The following is a 20,380-nucleotide window of genomic DNA, read 5'->3' on the forward strand; positions in this document are numbered from 1 at the left end:
TCTGGGTCAGGGATAGAAAGGATGGGAGCGGAAGTAAAACGGCGTTTGAGATCCTGAAAGGCCCCTGATGCTTCTGAGCCCCAGCAAATCTTGGTTCCTCCTCTCTTAGTCAGCGCTGTCAAGGGAGTCACCACAGAGCTAAAATTCCTAATAAACTTCCTATAAAAGTTTGAAAAGCCAATGAAGCGTTGGACCTCCTTGATGGAAGTGGGAGTGGGCCAATTCAGGACAGCCTCGACTTTCTTAGGGTCCATCTCCACATGGCCAGGTGTGACAATCAACCCAAGAAACTGAGCCTGAGTGACATGAAACTCACATTTCTCAGGCTTCACGTAAAGATGGTTATCAAGAAGTCTCTGGAGGACCCTGCTAACATGCTGCTTGTGCTCCTCTAGTGATCTTGAGAAAATGAGAATATCATCCAGATACACGAAGACGAATAAATTTAGCATATCCCGAAGAACGTCATTTATTAGAGCTTGGAATACAGCAGGGGCATTTGTGAGTCCAAAGGGCATTACCAGATACTCATAGTGGCCTGTGGGGGTGTTGAAGGCTGTCTTCCATTCGTCACCCTGCCGGATCCGAACAAGATGGTAGGCATTGCGAAGGTCTAGTTTTGTAAACATGGAAGCCTCTTGAAGTAACTCAAAAGCCGTGGCCATGAGCGGAAGGGGATATCGATTCCGAACAGTGATCTTGTTAAGGGCCCGATAATCGATACACGGCCTGAGATCCCCGTCTTTCTTTCCCACAAAGAAGAAGCCTGCACCGGCTGGAGAAGTAGAGGGACGGATGATGCCGGCTGCCAAGGACTCCTTGTAGTAAATGTCCATTGCTTTACGCTCAGGAGGAGACAAGGAGAAGATCCGACCTCTTGGAGGGGAGGAACCAGGGAGCAGATCAATGGCACAGTCATAGGAGCGGTGAGGTGGTAGGGAGGTGGCTCGGGATTTGCTAAACACCGTCTTGAACTGATAATAGCACCTGGGAACTCGAGAGAGGTCAGTAGGCTCCTGAAGCTCTGGACTAGGTGAGGGTGGATTCAGAAGTACACAGGTAGCCTGGCAGGTGAGGCCCCAGCTAAGAATAGTGCTCGATGTGGGGATTGTGTGTGTGCAGCCAGGAGTAACCAAGGATGACAGGGGACTCAGGACAGTCAATAAGATAGAAGGTCTCCTTCTACTGGTGTTGAAGAATGGTGAGTTGCAGGGGCTGAGTGGCCTCTGTTACTCTGCCTGGTTCCAGCGGTCTGCCGTCCAATGCTGTCACGGCCTGGGGATGAGACAGGGGTTATGTTGGGATCTTGAGTTGTTTAGCCATTGACCGGTCCAGGAAATTGCCCGCAGCACCAGAATCGATCATGGCTTGGACCGGAAGCTGGTGACCCTCCCAGGACAGTGGCCGGAATGGCTAGGACGGCATTAGTAGGAGGATATCTAATCTTCCCCATCACAGCCCTCCCACAGCTGGGCGGGGACCCCCATTTCCCGAAAGCTCAGGGCAAGAGGAGCGAAAGTGGCCAGAAGATCCACAGTAAAGACAAAGCCGCTCCCTCATGCGGCGTTCCCTCTCCTTAGGAGTGAGCCTGGAGCGACCCAACTGCATGTTCTCCGGGAAATCACAATGCTGTTCAGGGACAAGGGGCGCTCTAGGGGGCACACCAACTGGCGAAACAGATCTGCTCATAGGTACTTGAGGTGGAGGTGCCTTACGACGAGCCAACCTCCGCTCTCTTAGACGATTGTCCAGACGGATGGCAAGGGTAATGAGGGTTACGGCAGGAGACACAGGGCAGGGACTCAAAAACCGAGTGAATAAGAGGGGAGAAAATGAACAGCTTAAATACACTAGGGGGAAAACGAGACACAGGTGATCTAAAAAACTAATGAGGAAACACAAGGAAGAACTAAAGATAAGGGGAACACAAATGACCTCTAGAGGCCTGGGGAGAAACTACAGGAGGAACGAAAGGCTGACACATACATATATTACCTCCCTTTTTTACTCTTACATGAGTAATATTATGGATGACTACTTTTTACTTCTACTTGAGTAATATTATTTTAAAGTGCAGCTACTTTTACTTGAGTAATTTTTTTGGCTACTCTACCCACCTTAGCTTATGAGTCCAGATTTACCCTATTCCACAGTTATGGGCACATCAGGGTAAGAAGAGAGGCATATAAATTGATGAGCTAATCGTGCCTAGCTCCTATTGTTCAAGACCATGGGAGCAGTTTTATCCTTTGGGAGGATCCTCAAAGGAAAATTAAAAAAATCAAAATGTCTATAGTAAGGTAAGGTATAGGCTGTACATTTGGAGAACAAGGGTCTAAAGGAGTTTAAGCCAGGGACTAAATGCCATTGAGACACCTACAGTACACTGTAAAACATAAGCGGCCTCTACGTAAAAAAAAAAAAAAAGGTTAGTAACAAGTTGTAAAATTACTTAACTTTTAGGGTAAATTTTCTCAAACTAAATATTTCACATTGAGGTTTAGTAGACACAAACATGTACTCGGTTCAAAATCCAAAGCTGACTCAACTTGTAATTTAACTATTTACTTTAAATTAGCTTGGGTACTATTGGTTGTGGGCCCAATCAATTATATTTGTATAGGGTTTACTTTCCCAGATTTTCATCTACTCAAAAAGGTAAGTCTCCCATTCTTTTATATTACAATATCATTACCATTTAAAAAAGCAATAATTAACTTTTTTTTTTCAATGTGTCTGACACAAAAAAGAGTCTATGGCAACAAGAGTTTGTTTTTCAACATGTAAATCTAAGAGGAGAAAAACTCCAATAGAAATTGTTTGTATGGCTCCAAAGGTGTACATCCAGTCCTTTTAGAATTTAGTGTACAGAGCTCAAATGTGACCAAACATAATTCCTAAAGCTGCTGCATAGTCACTCAGGCCCTCAAGGACTACAGTCCCCTCCAACAGCTTGGTCATGCTCCTCTAATAGCTCCAAAAGGCCAGCCGTCACCCACCTCTCCCAGTTCAGTCCACAGCAGAGCTCTAATCAAAGAGTAAAGACAAAGATAAATATATATTACAGAATATATAGTTATGATAACAAATAAATATATGAATAAGGCAATACACCACAGGTGTTTCTGGCATTCTTCTGGAATTCTAATGATGGGTTAAAGCTACATATTGCTTCATATTTAATAGGGTTTTAAATTTTTTAAGGTTTTACTTTAAAAATAATTCTCAGGAGTAAATTAACCGGGTATTTACTTAATTTGGTTTTTATACAGATACATTTACAGATATAACATCTATAGAAGCACCACTACTCCTTAACTGTTAAAAACTTTGAGTATTTCTTGTCCTTTTGCACAGTCGTATGTGGGGTGGAGCAGGATGCTGTTTGAACTGCCTTTTTTTTGTAAGTTTACATTTGTTGGTATGTTTTTTTGTTTCTGTTTTGTTGTTCATCTGTTTGTTCTGCTGTTCCCATATGATGTTAAAGAACAATAACAGGACTTTTTCTTCTGATATCTTTCCTCTTTTGACTTTTCTTTTAGTTATCTTTTCTTTTTAATGATTTTTTTCTCTTTTTAAATATGTATTTTTCTTTTACTTAAATGTATCTTCTTAAATGTCTCTTTTTCTTTTCAAATATTTATCTTGCCTATACTGGAGCAGCATGGAATCACTCTGATACTTATTACAGAACTGAAGTCTGCATGAAGAGTGATGGAACCAGGAAGCTTATAAAGAGGCGCAAACAGATGTTATGTGTTTTGCTTGATCGCCTGCCCGTTGTTGTCTCCTGGCAACCAGATTTGTCGTTGACCTCATGCCTGAAAATCCGGGGTTAGTGTTAGGTGTGGGTGTCAAATCCTATCCAGAAAGGGCCAGTGTGGTGAAGGTTTAAATTCCAACCAAGCAGAAGCCACACCTGATCCCACCTATTTAATTAGTTGATCTTAACTGTTAATGCGTTTTTAGGTGTGTCTTTTGCTTTGTTGGAAAGAAAACCTCCACCCACAATGGACATTTATGGATTAGATTTGACACCCTTACTAACACTCCCAAAATAGTCTGAGTAAAATTATAAGAGCAAACATATTCTAATTTTATTATTCATATTAGTTATTAAATTTCTAAATAAACAATGATAAAAAAATATTATAAATGTCTTAAGCAGGGGTGTAATTCTGAAACACTAAAATGCATTAGGAATAATGTCAGTTGATATGTACGTCACGTGTTAAATAATATCAGTTAATAACTTTTAAATTGTTGAAAAACTACAACAAATTTTTATTTGAAAGTTTTTATATATATATATATATAATAGACAATACACATTAAGACCTCCTGAGACACCATAGAAAAGCTTCACTTAGGAAAAAAACAATTTACAGTTGTGCAGAAAAAAGATCCTTAGTCAGAAAAGTCAATCTCAACTTATATTTACAAACATTCATTGTGGATCACATAACCTCACAGTGGAAGCATTCTTCCATATATAAAACCCAGCATATAGAGGCTGAGTGAATGTGGTGTGGACACTGTGGAGGAGCTTCATGGTGTCAGAGACGCTGTAGAAGGACAGAGTTCCTGCACTGTGATCCACATACACTCCTATTCTGGAGAATGCTGGATCTTTGACCACAGTCTTAAGGTCATCGTGCCAGAAAGAGACAGAGGAAGAAGAACACTGCAGACTCCAGGACTGATTGTTGCGTCCAAATCCACATTTAGTATCCTGTCCTTTTCTGCTAATCTCTTTATACGAGACTGATATGTACACAAATATCTCACTGCTCCACTCCACCTCCCAGTAATGACGCCCACACACACTCTCCTTACACAACACTTGTTCCCACTCATCAAATCTCTCTGGATGATCAGAGTAGTCTTGTTTTGTCTCACTGCATGTCACTGCTCTGTTCTCCTCAGACAGAATGAGTTGATGATGTGCTGTGTTGGGATCCAGAGTCAGATAACAGAAATCTAAAACAGTAAAATATCAGGGTTAGATGTTAAAACAAGGATTTGTAATAAGTGTGTGATAATATTTTAAACATTACAAGACATCAGTCAACATCATACAAAATATATGAACACGTTTACAGACACCCACACCGCAGAAACTCTTCTCTGCTGTCCAGTTCTGAGGGCAAAATCATCTGAACTTCTGCAGCTGTAGAGACATACAATGAAATTGTTGTATACACCATTGTATACCGTTTTCTCCAAAACTGTAAAAACAGTTTTTGGATTAAATTCCTATTTGTATAGTAAATTTACAATGTTTATGCTTCCATGTTCATGCAGTCTGGTTTCTGCTTCCTTCTGGCTCTCATCACTGTGATGCAGAACAAATGTTTGTTTGTTTTCATTGTGGATGAATTTTGTTCAATTTCCTACTCACAGATTTTCTTAGCTTGTTTTTCCAGATCTAGTAAAAATCTCGCCACTCCATCAAATGTGAGATGTTGACTGACAGTGAAGCTGGGTGAGTCCTCACATCCAGGAGAAACACAGAGAGACGGGAAACTCTACAGAGAGGAAACACATCATAGAGAAGGAGAAAAGTGTAGGAGAGGAACGAATGAATCTCAGACTGAATCAGACCAAAGACACACTTGTGATCTCACACAGGAACATTTATTGTTGCTGTAATGAGCTTTTAGGAGGAAACTTTGTGAGGAACAGCGCCCTCTGTAGATCAGACAGTGAGTGTTACCTGGAGGAAGTGGACGTCATTGTGTGTGTGTGAAAGATGCTCCAGCTCAGAGACTCTCCTCTTAAGATCAGCAATCTCCTGCTCCAGTTGCTTCAGGAGTCGTTCAGCTCGACTCAGTTCAGCTTTCTCCTGATCTCTGATCAGCTCCGTCACCTCCGAGCGCTTTTTCTCCATAGAGCTGATCAGCTCAGTAAAGATCGTCTCACTCTCATCTACTGCTCTCTGTGAATGACTCTGTCAGGACGTGTACAGAAACAAACACACACTTCTTATATCTCACACTGAAGTCACTCTTATCCAGGAGAGGATACATCGATTTTTTTCTTTTTAAAAGGCTGGTTACTTATTTTTGTTACAGTCACAGAGAAAGAAGCAGCAAAAGAAGATTAGAAAGAGAAGAACAATCCATTTATAGATCAACATTGTGTTTGTATGTTTAGGAGAATCTCTGTGCTCTCGCCTCACCTTAATTGTGTCCACAATCTGTTTCAGCTCCTGTACCTTCTTCTGCTTCTCCTGGATCCTCAGCTGTGATTTTATCTGCTCCTCCTTTAGCTCATTCTAAGACCAAATTAAAATACACGTCTTTATTTCTCCATCCAGGTCTCAGTGTGTTTGCTCAGGTTCTATAGAATTATATTTTTTAAATAGTAACACAACAGTGAAAAATACAAATAGGTGACAAGTAGAAACATTGCCTTTACAAGGTAAAAGTTAGAAACTAATAAAATTGCCAGCATTCATTTATTTGTCTTCATACTTCGCACTTTTGTATGTTGAAAACCGGTTTTCCGGTCTAGAATGGCAGCTGGCAGAAATAAAGTTATTAGTTCTATGTTAAAAAAGTTACTTCACATTAATCAGGAATAATTAAAAATTAAAAGACACCATAAATGTACCCACATCCATTTGTTTTGGTAGATGTTTTGATGTTAGACAGGCCATAAATTTCAGCGCTACTCTTCTTCCTAGGTACTTGTTATTTTGTCTAAACCCTGTTTCATCCTAAAGAAAAAGTTTCCACATGACCAGATTTTGAGCAAACATTTCCAGCTAAATATTTTGCACCTGCAAATCCTCTTAATCAGATGAAGCATTATGCAGCCATCTGCACAATCCTGTTTGTGTGTTTGATTTCCTCACACATCACTGAGTAAACAGGTATACCTGTCTCTGATGTTCTGCACCACTGGTCAGGTAGTGACACGATTGAAATGTGCCAGTTTTTCTAATTACACAATTGGCGGTTACATTTAGAAGAAACCCTTTCAACAGATGAGTTATTGTTTTTACATATAATCTCTATGTCAATCTCTATATCAAAAAGTGAACTCTTGGCTTCTATCAGTGCATACCAATGAGATAACATCATGCACAACACGCCCCCGCTAGACAATGTCTTTCAAAACTCTTAGCCCTTCCCACATGGGCCATTCTCACACTTCAGCACTATTTATGTCCTCCAGACCTCCATGCAAATTGAAAAACATTCACCTGTCTAATAGAATGTCCCTTTATTCATTCATAAAGAGCACCATAATGCCACACTTAAAAACATTTCCATGTATTCACTTTAGCTGTAAAATTCTTTAAGAAATGTGTGTTTGTTGACCATTTAATGCAGCACTGACTGGTCTGACCTGTTAAACACTTCTTTACCATCAACGCATAGAATTAAAAATAGAATAGAAACAAAGATTAGTCTCAACTGACATGTTAAAGAATAATGGCATCCAGTTCTCACCTGTTCATCTATAATTTCTGCTGTAGAAACCATATTGTGGTCTTTGTGTTCATCCACCATGCACAAGTGACGGATGAAGCTGTGGTCAGATCTTAATCTCGAAAGAGGTTTGTCTGGTGAGAGCAGACCTTCTCGTGGAGCTCTGCACAGGCTGATAGTCTTAGGATGAACAGACAAGAATGAACAGCTTCGGCTTACTTCCAGTGAAGCAATCTCAGAAGTTTACTGGCTGTTGCTGTGTTTTTTATAGTTCCATAGAGAGTGGGTGTGGCTTTAAAAAGAGGATTAGTGCAGGCGTATGACTAACCCAAACCTATACATACTGTACAAGGTTTAAGTGTAAATGAACTTCCTTGTCATTTAAAGAATCAAAACAATCAAATCCTGCTTTTTTCATGGTCTACAGTATTGTGATTGTCTTTGCATCATCATAGAGGAGTATATAATGGTATAAATAAAATGTAATGACAGCACATTGTTGGAATAATCTCAATTAACAAAAAAAGGCTAATTCATGTTACAAAAGCTTTTAAAATATATTCAACTCAAATGTATTATCAAAAACATCTTCAAACAAAAAACGACACCATTGTCAAATGGCAAGTAAATGGTTCCTTTTTTAAAGACCCAGAACAACAATCACTGAAACACTGAGCCTGGGTTAAGGTAAAAGAAAGGGGAGGTGGGGTTCAGGGATAGGTCAGGCAAATGGTTTTACCATCACCAACATGGAGAGCAAGAATCAAACAAAGAAACAAGAAGAAAACCTGAAAAAGGCTTTGAATCGTCTAACCAGAAAAATGCTAGAAGCAAATCGGATTGAATCGTCCAACCAGAAAAATGCTAGAAGCAAATCGGATTGAAATTTCACATTGTTTGTAATGTGTTGTAATTGTAAAAAGGTGTGTGCAGTTAGAAATCCAGTGAACTTTGGGTGAAGATTTGATTAATTCATGCGACATGGCCTGACAAGTCAAATCAAAGATCATGCACTGTGGCATGCAGTCCAATGAATGTTGGGTCGATGATCTCGAGGGGACAGACAGTAGACATACCTTGGCAGCGTCATCAGACAGGATGGAGAACTCACAGGATTGGAGGAAGGACAGTAAGGAAACCACTTATTAAGACTTAGCAGAAAAAAAAAGGCTTCAGTTTGCTAGGAAGCATAAAGATTGGACTTTGGTCTACAAAGTATGTTAAAGGAGCGTCATTATGTGTACTTTCTGTAGCTAGGAGGAAATAAATGTACTACTGGAAGTACTCAATAAACAAATGTTAAAGATGCATAAAAGTAAATATCACGAGGTACTAATGAAACTGAGGCCAAGAATAGTTATATTGTCGTAAACAAGAAGTCTGAGATGATGAATGCTCTTTTCATGGCTTTCTGATTAAACCGAACCAGATTTTTTTATCTTGGCCTTATTTATTATTATTTTTTTTTTCAGGTTAGCAGCAGAAACAGTCTTTTTTTAGTGTGATCTCAAAGTCCTCCATGGTTACAGTCATCTGCAGGTCGCCTTTAGACAGCACTAGAATCTCTCCTGGGCTCAAACCTTGAATCGTCTGATGCATTGCCATCATGGATGCATCTTTGTGTACATAAACACATAATGGTAAGGAAATTAAACTTGTTAAATGCACCTAAATTACCTCTACATTCACTGTCATTTCTTATATTCTCCTATTTTGGAGGAACAGTACAATCAGATTGTACAGTACAATCTATAGCAAAACTTCTATACTGCTACACACACAGCCTGTTCCAAGTGCAGTCTCCCTCTGCCAGGCAAAATTGTTGGGTGAGGAGGGCTGGCGTGCAGAAGACATTTCAGTTCATTCTAAAGGTTTCCGTTGGCGTTGAGGTCAGTGCAGAAATTGAGTTCTTCCATTCCAACTCTAACATTGTCTACATGCAGCTGACTGTGTATACAGGGGCACAGTCATGAAATATCTTGAAACAGGAAAGGGCTTCTTATTCCAGTAAAGGGAAATTGTAATGATACAGCAATTTCCCTTTGGGATTAATAAAGTTATTTGAATCTTGAATCTTCAATCATACGGAGAGAGTCTATATAATTAAGTGCTTTCATCTTTATGGCAACAGTTTAGAGAAGAATTAAATTAACTTCACATACTTTTGACCATATGGTGTACTGTAGGTGTACAATTACTCAATAGTTGATCAACATATCATTGACACAGTTGTAGGTACCATTCATCAAATAGATGATGGCCATTTATTAATGTGCATTAACAGGAACAGGAAGACCACAACACCCGATGTACATGACCTGCCAAACGATCAAAAATCATTCATCAGGCTTTTTTATGTAATATCATGAAATACCCAGATAGATCTAGAACTTCTATTTCGTAACTCCACACCAGATTTTTTTCTGGTAAACTCCACCATAAACTCTGTCATTGTCAGAGTACTTGTGTCGCTTGTGTGCCTCACGTTCCATGTTTAATCCCAGTGATCTTTTGTTCATAACATAACTGCCTGTTATTCTAGGTTTTCTTTTCCCATTGCTTATTCTGCCCTGACCATGTATGACCCTGTCTGCTATGTGGATCGTGAGTTTTGAATTGTGTTAATTTGTGTTTCTCTGAGATCTGCCTATTAATTATTTCATTAATTACAATGCTGCATTGTTGTCTTTTCACACTTTAGGTCACCATGCTGCAAAGTGGATGTTTTTGGTGCTTGCGGTCCATTGCAGCATTGGATTTGCAAGATGTTGAACCAATGGGAATAAAGCATACATTCATTCCGACATGTGATTGACTACTGCTTGGACATATAACACTACAGTACAGTACATCCTCTTTCTTTTGAAGATAATACAATATAAAAGGATATACTGAATACATTTTGACTAAAGAAAAAGCATTAAGGGAAGAATCACATACTGTATACAGTAGTGTTTAAAATAATAGCAGTCCAACATCAGTAAACAGATCAATAATTGTTTTTGGGAAAAATTATATTTCTTCATGGTAAATATTTTACTTGTAGGTGTAGTGGAGTAATAGAAAACCAACAGACCCAACAGTCATGACTTGCATGCACCTGCTTCTGTGTCATTAAATCATTAATTGAAAAAATAAAATGGGTTGTTTCAGACATTGTTCAGAAGAACAGCGTACTTTGATTTAAAAGTTGATTAGAGATGAAAAAAACATACAAAGAAGTGCCGAAAATGATGCTTTGCTAAAATGATATCAAATGCTTATATATAACAAAACCATAAAGCTATTAGAAAGAAGCCCCCGCAAGTTCGCCAAGGAACACATTGACTGGCCTAAAAAGAAATGGTGCAATATTTTGTGGACTAATGAAAGCAAGATTGTTCTTTTTGGGTCATATGGGTCAAACTGTCTGAGGCCACAGACAGTTTGTCAGGCCCCCAAACATTTAATTCAAGCCACAGTACACTGTGAAGACAGTAAGGCATGGAGGCACAAGCATCATGATATGGGGATGCTTCTCGTACTATGGTGTTGGGCCTATTTATTACATTTCAGGGATCATTTTTTTCAATTTAAGTACAGTACATCAGAATACTTTAAGAGGTCACGTTGCCCTATCCCGAAGAGGAAATGCCCTTAAAATGGGTGTTTTAACAAGACAACGACCCCAAACACACCAGTAAGCGAGCAGCATCTTGGTTCCAGACCAACAAGATTATGGTTATGGAGTGGCAGCCCGATCCCCAGACCCTAATCCAATAGAAAACTTGTGGCCTGACAAAAGAAATGCTGTTTCTTGGGCTGAAATACCTGTTTAAAGGTGCCAGAAGTTGGTTGACTCCATGCAGCACAGATGTGAAGCAGTTCTCAGAAAGCATGTTTATACAACTCAATATTAGTTCAGAGATGCACAGGAAAGATTAAACTTCAAGCATTTTTGTTTAAACTGTAAATTCATCACTTTGTAAAGATGAATGATGACACTGCAATTTTTTTAACGGACTAATATTTTATTTTCCTCACTTTCTGTAAACTAATAATACATTTAGCACATTTTTCTTCATGTTGTGATTCAGAATAGAACGTGCAGGGGGTCCAATGCATTTGTGTGATTTAAATGAAAAGTTATTATATGGATATGGAGCTTTACTCACTTTTTTCAACACACTCATATTTTGAACACAACTGTACAAACCGGAACGCTAGTAAACTGCTGGACCAATATACTGACTGTATGCTCATATACATAAACATGTTCAACTAAATTGAACCCCCTTTTTTTGTTTTTATTTTTTTGTGGAAGGTTAACAACCCGCCTACACCCTTTAGGCCAGATTCAGAATAACTGGGTTTTATCTGGCGTCCATACCTGGTTATGTAACCACCAGAGTTGGGCAGGTTAACAGTGTGGTTAGGTGTGTGTGTGTGTGTGTGTGTAAAGTCATTGTGTGATGTAGTGTACTGTGGATCGGTGCCACATGTGGCTTAGTGCCATCATCAGAACAGCTGCTCCCAGGTTCTTTTGTGTCCAACAGGTGACGTCTGTTTGGTCTATAATCCTGCCCATCATCAGTATACACATAATATGATCCTTGAGTGTTGGCTGCTCTGACAATATCAGCTGGCTGTCGGTATCCATGCTCTTGCATCCTAACTGCCTGTCCTTCCTTGAGCTGAAATAAGTGCTTAGCCCATCTGTCATAGTAGCACTTTTGGAGCTGTTGTTTATGCAGTCTCTTCGCTCTGATATCTTTGTGGCTGATTTCTCTTTGGCAAGAGACTCATCAACAGCTGAGCTGGGGATTTAAAACTATTAACATGGCTGTCGCGATATTCAGGAGACTGAAGTATGGGTCACTCATGTCAGCCTTAAGCTTTTCCAGGAACATCTTTGCAGTCTGCGCATATTTTTCTGCCAATCCACGTTTTCGCAAATGTCTCAAACTCACCCGAGCTGTACTAGGGGCTGCTATCTGAAATGTCAGCTTCTGGAACGCCATGTCGTGCAAAAGCAGCTTTTAGTTTTCACAGCAATTTAGTTTGTGCTTGTGGTTTTAATGAAAATGGTGATAATAATTACCATATTATTATTATTACTACCATAATAATACTTTAAATGTATAATATTAATGTGGGTGTCAAGAGTGCCTGAGTGTCCATGTACTGTATGGTGAAGAGAAAGATTTACACTCACTCTCATTAATTCTCTATTTCAAACCATACAAAAAGCAAATCAGAGCCACGTGGTGATACAAGTGGAATGTGCGCATGGTTCAGTAAAGATTAAACAATGGAAACAATTAAACACCTACACACTCCTTAGTTGCTGTGGTACACTAAAAAATTGCTGTTGAAAAAACAGCCACAATCTGACAGTAATGTACTGTTTTCCATTAAAGCAGTAATTTGCTGTAGAAAACAATGTATTCTGGGAAATATCTTGCACTTTTTATTAGTAGTCTTAATACGGTTATCTTCTGTATTTTGCAATGCATTGTGGTCTAGTCCTATTTGCTAATGTTTTAAATAACGGTACATTTCAGTATTTTTTGGGAAACTGATCGGAGTGTATACGTGCAAATCAAATCTGCTGATCAAATCTCATTACTGTTCTATTGAAGTAATTTGTTTTGTGTTATTATCTTAAACATACCTTTTATAAGCAGCAATTTAAAAGATAATTTTCAGTCAAGTATAGGTAAACTTGCCGCAAACATCATTATTATTCATAAAGCTTTTATTCTGAAGTCCTTCGTCCTTAACTCTGCGATTATCGGCATCTGCAGCAACAATCTGAACGGTAATTTAAACCTTTTTCTTTATTTTCTTGACTGTATTTTATTCATAAAGGATGTACTATTAGAAGCAATGCCTGAAGATTATTCTTAGCAAGCTGTCAAGTTTGTGAAAATGTGTTTAGGAGGTACTTCAGTGTTGACATGTGAGTGACATTTATATTTTTATAAATTGTCTTTTCAATATAAAATAGTGTTCATTGTTTCATGTTAATTGTTAACCATCATTATTAACGGAGATAATTTTTGGTGACTCCTGTTTAAAATGTGAGGGAGCAAATTGTTTTTTTGTACAGAATATATAAACAGATTTAATTTACTTGGTATATGATTTGATGTTTAGATGCAAAGCTTTGTACAGGTAGTATAAAAAAACTGCTGTCAGTGTTGTCATCACAAAACCCTAGAAATTATCATGGCCTTGAATGTAACTTTTCTTAGAATTGATTAAATAGTGCATGTTAAAAATTATTTACTATTTAGTTATAGTTATATAAAAAAAAATTTCTGCTGAGCAGGTACTATAATGTGATCATATCATATAGTTAAGTATTTTTTTATTATATTTGATTTCTCTTTGGGCTAACCTTAAAATTCCATTAAAGTGTTAAGCAAACTGTGTTAATGTTAGGATGGGGTTGAGACATGTTTTTGTTAGGCAATGCTGTGTGAATATCACCTTACCACCTGAGTTGTTATTGTTGTTTGACAATTCTAGAGAAAGTTACTAAATTACTGCTTACAGTTATTTCGCAGTGGTACTCTGGAATAAACCTGGAGAGAAACAATGAGCCAAGGAGTGATTACAGGTACAGTGCATGTGTCCCCCCACAGGACCTGTAGAAACTAAATAACAAAATGTTACTCATACTGTACTGTTTGCTTATTACTATTACAGTTTTGTTATTATTACTTAACATTTTTACAATTTAAAATGCTTGTAATGTTTTAACAATTTTTTATGTGTTGCCTTGGTTTGAGCAGCCGTTATTATGCAATTTAATGCAAAAAAAAAAAAATGCAATTACATGCTTCTGATATGCAATTTAAGAATTATTTATAGATATTGTTTTTACTTTTTGAATTAAAATTTTTTGTTACATAACATTTTTCTGTGGCTCGCTCCTTGGGTCATTTTTTTTTCTCTACCTTTTAATTAAAGTTTTTGTTTTATATCCTTCCTGATGAGTTTATTGTATATTCTATAGATATTTAAAGAGCAATACTTTTCTACTTTTATTTGGAATTTTTAATATAATAAGATTTATGTTGTAGATTTTTTTATTTATTTTATACCTCAAGTTATTTTATTACCAATTATACCTTTGTTTAATAAACAGAGAAAATGAAAGTTAAACTCAGATAATCAGTTACGCATTTAATTTTTACAAAAAATTGCTGTAAAATAAATACTGGATGTATAAAATTACAGTAGATTGCTGGTGTGTGTGCTGCCAGTATATTCCTGTAAATTGTAAAAAAAAAAAAAAAAAAAAATACAGAAATATACTGTTTTATGTTTACAGTAATAAACTATAAAGTCATTTAACTGTGCTGCCAGTAATCTACTGTTATTTAACAGGAAAATAATTTACAGTGTATCTATACAAATGCGTTTTCAGGCCTCCCCAGGTCTCAAAGGAGCAAGGACAAATGTAGACAGGGCACTAAATATTCATAACCAAAGGTATCATGCTTTATTCATTAATACTTGAGAAGGGGCCCTTTTGATGGAGCGACAAATATATATTATACTGCAATCCCATAAGCTGGCACCCAAAAATGGAAAGGGACTATTAAGTTACCATACAGTAAGTTACAAGTGGGACTGTTTCTGTAAGGGCTGCCAGACTGGTAAAGTGGTGCTTCGATTTACATGACATTCTAAATCATATAGATCTACAAGGGGAGGTCGGGATCCAAGTGACTGGAAGGAAAAAGTGTAAAAGAAAAAGGTGTACAAACAATTGGGATGACAGTCTTAAGAAGATTCTCAAGCAAAGCTGATTCAAGAACTTGGGAGAGGTTCACAAGGAGTGGAGTGAGGCTACAGTCAGTGCATCAGGAGCCACCATGCACAGATGTCTTCATGAAATTGGCTACAATTGTTGCATCCATAGCATCAAGCCACTCCTGAACCAGAGACAACTTCAGAAGTATCTCACCTATAGTAAATTTAACAATGATAAACACACACACACGGGACTGACCATAGAGAACATTTAGGGAAGAGAACCACAATGGTGCCGCACAAATCCTCCACTGCCTACACGTGACATGCTCTGCTGTGTTAAACAAATAAATCTCTCCTTTTATACCAAATTTTAAGCAACTACAAGTTTTTTGGATTAAACAAACAAGCAAAATCACAATGAACATTAAGACTTACATATTGCAAGGTGGCTATTGTCCATATTATCTATCCAGGATACAGTGGATCCAGTATATAAAGTTGTGTATTTAAATGCACTTACAGCAAAGTTACACACCAGCTGGAGCATTAAAGAATGAGTGAGGGCAGTGACTTAGTATTATCCAAGCAGGGAAACACAAGTCAATTTTACAGTGGCTGATCCACATTGTAAATATTTTAAAGATTTTTTCCATTCACATCAAATTACAATGCAGAAAACTTCAAAATTTAGATTTTTGAAATGTGCAAATATTGATATTTTTTATGTCATATGTGGAAATCATTTATGGTAAATCAAAATGGGGGGGGGGGGGGGGGGTAGTGGAACTGACTACCCAGGGCCCTAGTGACAGAGGGCCCTTGGAAACCTGGAATGAAATATGAAAAATATGGATTTGGGTGATTTGGCTAGTGGCTGCTAAACATACCAACTGGAATAAATACAGTCACATGCATTTGTTGTATCACTTGTAACTCTGCAATGATAAAATCTATCATTTTATACAGGTAACGTGTACTGTATGTTTAGCATTAGAGGAAATGTCTGGGCGTGCACAGAGGAACGTTGTGTGCATGTACAGTGTGTGCAGAATCAATGCCCTTATTTTCAGGAACTCAAGCTTTACTAAAGAGTTGATCTTTTTTTGGGCATTCATTTTGATATGTTCAACTTAAACAATAATCTGGTTTTCCGCGAACTTATAAGAAGGTAATAATAATAATAGTAATATTTCTTTCCATTATTATGATATTTACAGGCAACAGAATAATTTTCTTGTGTTGATATAGTAGTCACCACTGGATTAAAATAGAATTATTTTTTACCACATAGGTTTCTATAGCATTGATTAGTTTTGTTTTGTGCCACTAAGTAATGAAAAACCTACTGCAACCTCATAACATGATTTATTTCATGCCAGGGCATGAAAGCGTGGTATGTGTTTGGGCTAAAATATTAACCTCCCATGTGAACCGAAATAAAGAAATCTGGCATCTACATTGTCAAAACCACAGCTTCCTGCAGCAGCTTCTCTGACAATCCACATGATGAAACAAATCAACAGATTGTTGGAGATCATTTTGGCATGAAACGCGAAATTCCTAAATTCTCCCACAAGACCTCACTTCTCTGATCCTTGCACTGACTGATAAATGCTCGCAACAAATTCAAAACACTGATGCTTGCCTGAAAAGCTACTTTAAAAACAGTTAAGCACCCACTTACCACTCAGCTCAATCACACCTCGCACCGCAACACGTTCCCTCTGGTTCTCCAGCACTGCTCAACTGATCCCTCCGTCTGTCAGGGATCGAGGAAGACATGGGCTGTTTACTTCTAGACAGCTGTGTCACTGGCAATCTTAAAGCAATGACTAAAGACCCACAATGTAACCTTGGATTGCGAGCATAATTCTTTCCAGAAGCGTGTTCATATATCACATGACACTCGTAAATCAAAGCAAATTTCCCCCATAAGAAATAATGAAATCCAGATTATTCGTTCCACAGCCAAAAAATAAATAAATACATACCAATAATTAATACAAAACATAAAGTAAAAACAAAACAAATTAACCTGCACTTACCTTAGTAACCTTAGTAGAAGGTTAAAGAACTATTTTCTCTCTCTCTCTCTCTGTCAGCCTCTCGGTGTGTGCACACTTCATTAGACTCTGTGCCCCTCCCCTCCACACACATTTTTTATTGGGAAAATAAACAAGAAATTTTTCTAATAACACTCGAGTGCGCATACACACTAACAGGATCTCTGCTTTAAAGTAAAAATAAAACAAATTAACCTGCACTTTACCTTTGAAAAGAATCACGACAGAGCAGTGTTTCCGTTAGAGTGTGTGTGTGTGTTTGTGTGTGTAAAGGGTGGAGGAGGAGGAGAACATTAGCTCGGTTGTGATCATGTGACACTCGCCTCCAAAAACAAGAAGCGCATGTTTGCCACAGGATACTTGGTATTTATTTAAAAAATTTGCTCGTCTTGCGGAACATTTGCAAACCGGGTAACTCACAATCCGAGGTTCCACTGTATATTTCTTAGATATTTAGGTTAATCGTTCTTAAAAGATTTTTAAAAAAAAACCCTACCAAGAGTGTTTGCCTGATGTTACTTAGTCAGTAACCTAGTAATTGGTGTAACTTTAAAGCACTTTTGTAAGTCGCTCTGAACAAGATAATGTATATTGATAAAGTATCTCAACGTCTAGTATGGGCTTCAACATTATACTAATTTAATACTGTCATCCTCATAATAAAGATTATAAAAAATCTCTCTACAAGCATCTACTAAGTTATACAAAACATCATATATATAAAAGCTACATTGTTTGAGACTATTTTTATTCTGTTTACATTTAGGCATTTGGCAGACGCTCTTATTCAGAGCGACTTACATTTTTATCTCATTACACATCTGAGCAGTTGAGGGTTAAGGGCCTTGCTTAAGGGCCCAACAGTGACAACTTGGTGGTTGTGGGGTTTGAACCTGGGATCTTCCGAACCGTAGTCCAATGCCTTAACCACTGAGCTACCCCTGGCCCCATTCTGTTAATCTGCACAAAAAGAGAGTCCTCAGTCGATATTAGTATTTTTGGACAAGACGTATTAATTCATATTAATAAGACACTGCAGGACTATCTTTACGCTGTACCTCAGACTTCAGACACTGCTCACAATTTTGCCATCTGCAGAAGTTCTCGGATGATTCTGCTGTCGTGGGCTGTATCAGGAGAGGCCGAGAGACTGAGTACTGGAGTGTTTTGTGAAGTGGTGTGAACTAAATCACCTGCAGCTCAATGTTTTAAAAAGAGCTGGTGGTTGATTTTAGGAAGCAGAGGACCATCCCTAACCCCATAAACATCATGGGCAATAAGGTGGACGTTGTGGACAGCTACAAATACCTAAGTGTTCACATTGACAATAAACTGGACTGGTCAAAGAACACTGCTGTTTACAAAAAAGGTCAGAGTCGCCTGTACTTTCTCAGAAGAATTGGGTCCTTTAATATATGCAGAACCATGCTTCAGATGTTCTACTATTCTGTGGTCTCCAGCATTATCTTCTCTGCTGTAGTCTGTTGGGGTAGCAGATTAATACCAGTGGCATTCAAACTCTATAACTCTTCCCCCTTCATTTGGGAGCTGTCATGACAGCATTATCAATAGAGCTTTATCATGCCCTGATACATTGTGCAAAATTAGTATCACAATAATAATAACATCATATGCAAAACCAATAATTATGCAAGATTATAAAAATCAAGTGCAATATCATACGGTGTGCAATATTAATATCACTATTACTCTCTATATGCAATATCAAATATTATGTGCAATATATATCCTGGGTGCAATAATATACATGTACAATACACAAAAGAGGCAATTCTGCACTTTTCTATACAATCAGTAGTGCTTTTATTTATTTATATATATTTATTCTATTTATATCAGTTTTTGACATTATAGTACATTTTATTTTATTTTCTAATTTTTTTTATTTCCCATCCTATTGTATTTGTATTTTTTAAATATGCAGCTACTGGAGAAACAATTTCCTTCGGGATTAATAACGACTTTTCTTATCTTATTTTTTGCTTTATCTTATTTTTTCTTATCTTATTTTTTGTTTTGGTAAACTTCGATTGCATGAGTAAGAGAAATCAATCCACTTTTACCGGTGGGCAGAGGAATATAAATCCTCTTTTCCAGCCTCCTCCTCAGGGCTTCATCTATGTCCCATGGAAAGTTTGTTGCAGCCAGAACCATCACCATTTTAGAGGGGTCATCGTTTTCTGACACCCTTCCTACACCTGGATACGAAATTAGGTTATTCACCAAACTCTATCTAAAAAGCAACTAAATTTCTATCTGATGATCTGTTTCTCACCATCCATCTGGACCAAAAGCTCTGACTTCACTCTCCGGCTTGCTTAGTGTTCATCTGATGTGCCACGTCTTCCACAAATGGAGTCAATTTCATCAATAAATATAGTGGTGGGGGCATAAAATCGAGCCTGTTAAACAGAACAGTGGTTGTCAAAAAGGTGTCAAGAACTCCCGGAAAACAAACGGGTACTTAAATTAATTAGGCTTAATCCTCTCTGTTTTAAACTTTTAAATAACATTACAAAGAAGATTAAAGTGAATTTAAAAGACTCATGGACATTAACAGCGTATGACTTAATCACCATTTCAAACTGTAGCCAAACAAGTTTTTTTAGACTCTCCCCGGTACTTCGAGGTGAGTGTGGAGGAGGAAATGTTAAAGAAAGTGGTACCGCACTCTGTAGCTACAGCTTTAGCCAGCATGGTCTTGCCGGTACCTGGAGGACCAACCATCAATACACCCTGGCACACATAGAGAGAAACACACAGAACAACTAAAATTATGCCACTTCAATAGGATAGGGCAATTATTATGTAGAAGACCTATATGGAAAAACCACACTAATCACCAATGGATTCAAATATATACAAGTTTTACTATATTGGTTGCCACAGCATTGATTAGTCTTGTTTAGTGCCACTGACTTATAAACATACTACTGCAACCTGATAACCTGATATTTCATGTCATGGCATGCAAAGTGTGGTATGTGTTTGTGCTAAAATATGAACCTTCCATGGGTGCCGAATGCCCTTGAAAAAATCTGGCATCCACATTGGCAAAACCACAGCTTCCCGGAGCAGTTTCTTGGCATCCTCCAGGTCTGCGATATC

General features: G+C 37.9%; 1 protein-coding gene across 1 annotated transcript in view; it reads right to left on the reverse strand.

Moving 5' to 3' along the window:
* Nucleotides 1-4,331: 4,331 nt before the first annotated feature.
* Nucleotides 4,332-20,380, reverse strand: part of LOC128533232 (uncharacterized) — a 30,549-nt gene continuing 14,500 nt past the window's right edge. The window contains exons 8-16 of the mRNA XM_053507491.1: nucleotides 19,939-20,008; nucleotides 19,336-19,470; nucleotides 8,967-9,055; nucleotides 7,461-7,673; nucleotides 6,182-6,277; nucleotides 5,717-5,950; nucleotides 5,402-5,528; nucleotides 5,105-5,170; nucleotides 4,332-4,980 (exon numbers count right to left, since the gene is read on the reverse strand). Of these exons, the coding sequence (XP_053363466.1) occupies nucleotides 4,448-4,980; nucleotides 5,105-5,170; nucleotides 5,402-5,528; nucleotides 5,717-5,950; nucleotides 6,182-6,277; nucleotides 7,461-7,673; nucleotides 8,967-9,055; nucleotides 19,336-19,470; nucleotides 19,939-20,008 (1,563 nt within the window). The 3' untranslated portion in view covers nucleotides 4,332-4,447. The remainder of the gene's footprint in view (nucleotides 4,981-5,104; nucleotides 5,171-5,401; nucleotides 5,529-5,716; nucleotides 5,951-6,181; nucleotides 6,278-7,460; nucleotides 7,674-8,966; nucleotides 9,056-19,335; nucleotides 19,471-19,938; nucleotides 20,009-20,380) is intronic.

Source organism: Clarias gariepinus, chromosome 11 (genome assembly GCF_024256425.1).
Source record: "Clarias gariepinus isolate MV-2021 ecotype Netherlands chromosome 11, CGAR_prim_01v2, whole genome shotgun sequence".
Classification (NCBI taxonomy): Eukaryota; Metazoa; Chordata; class Actinopteri; order Siluriformes; family Clariidae; genus Clarias; species Clarias gariepinus.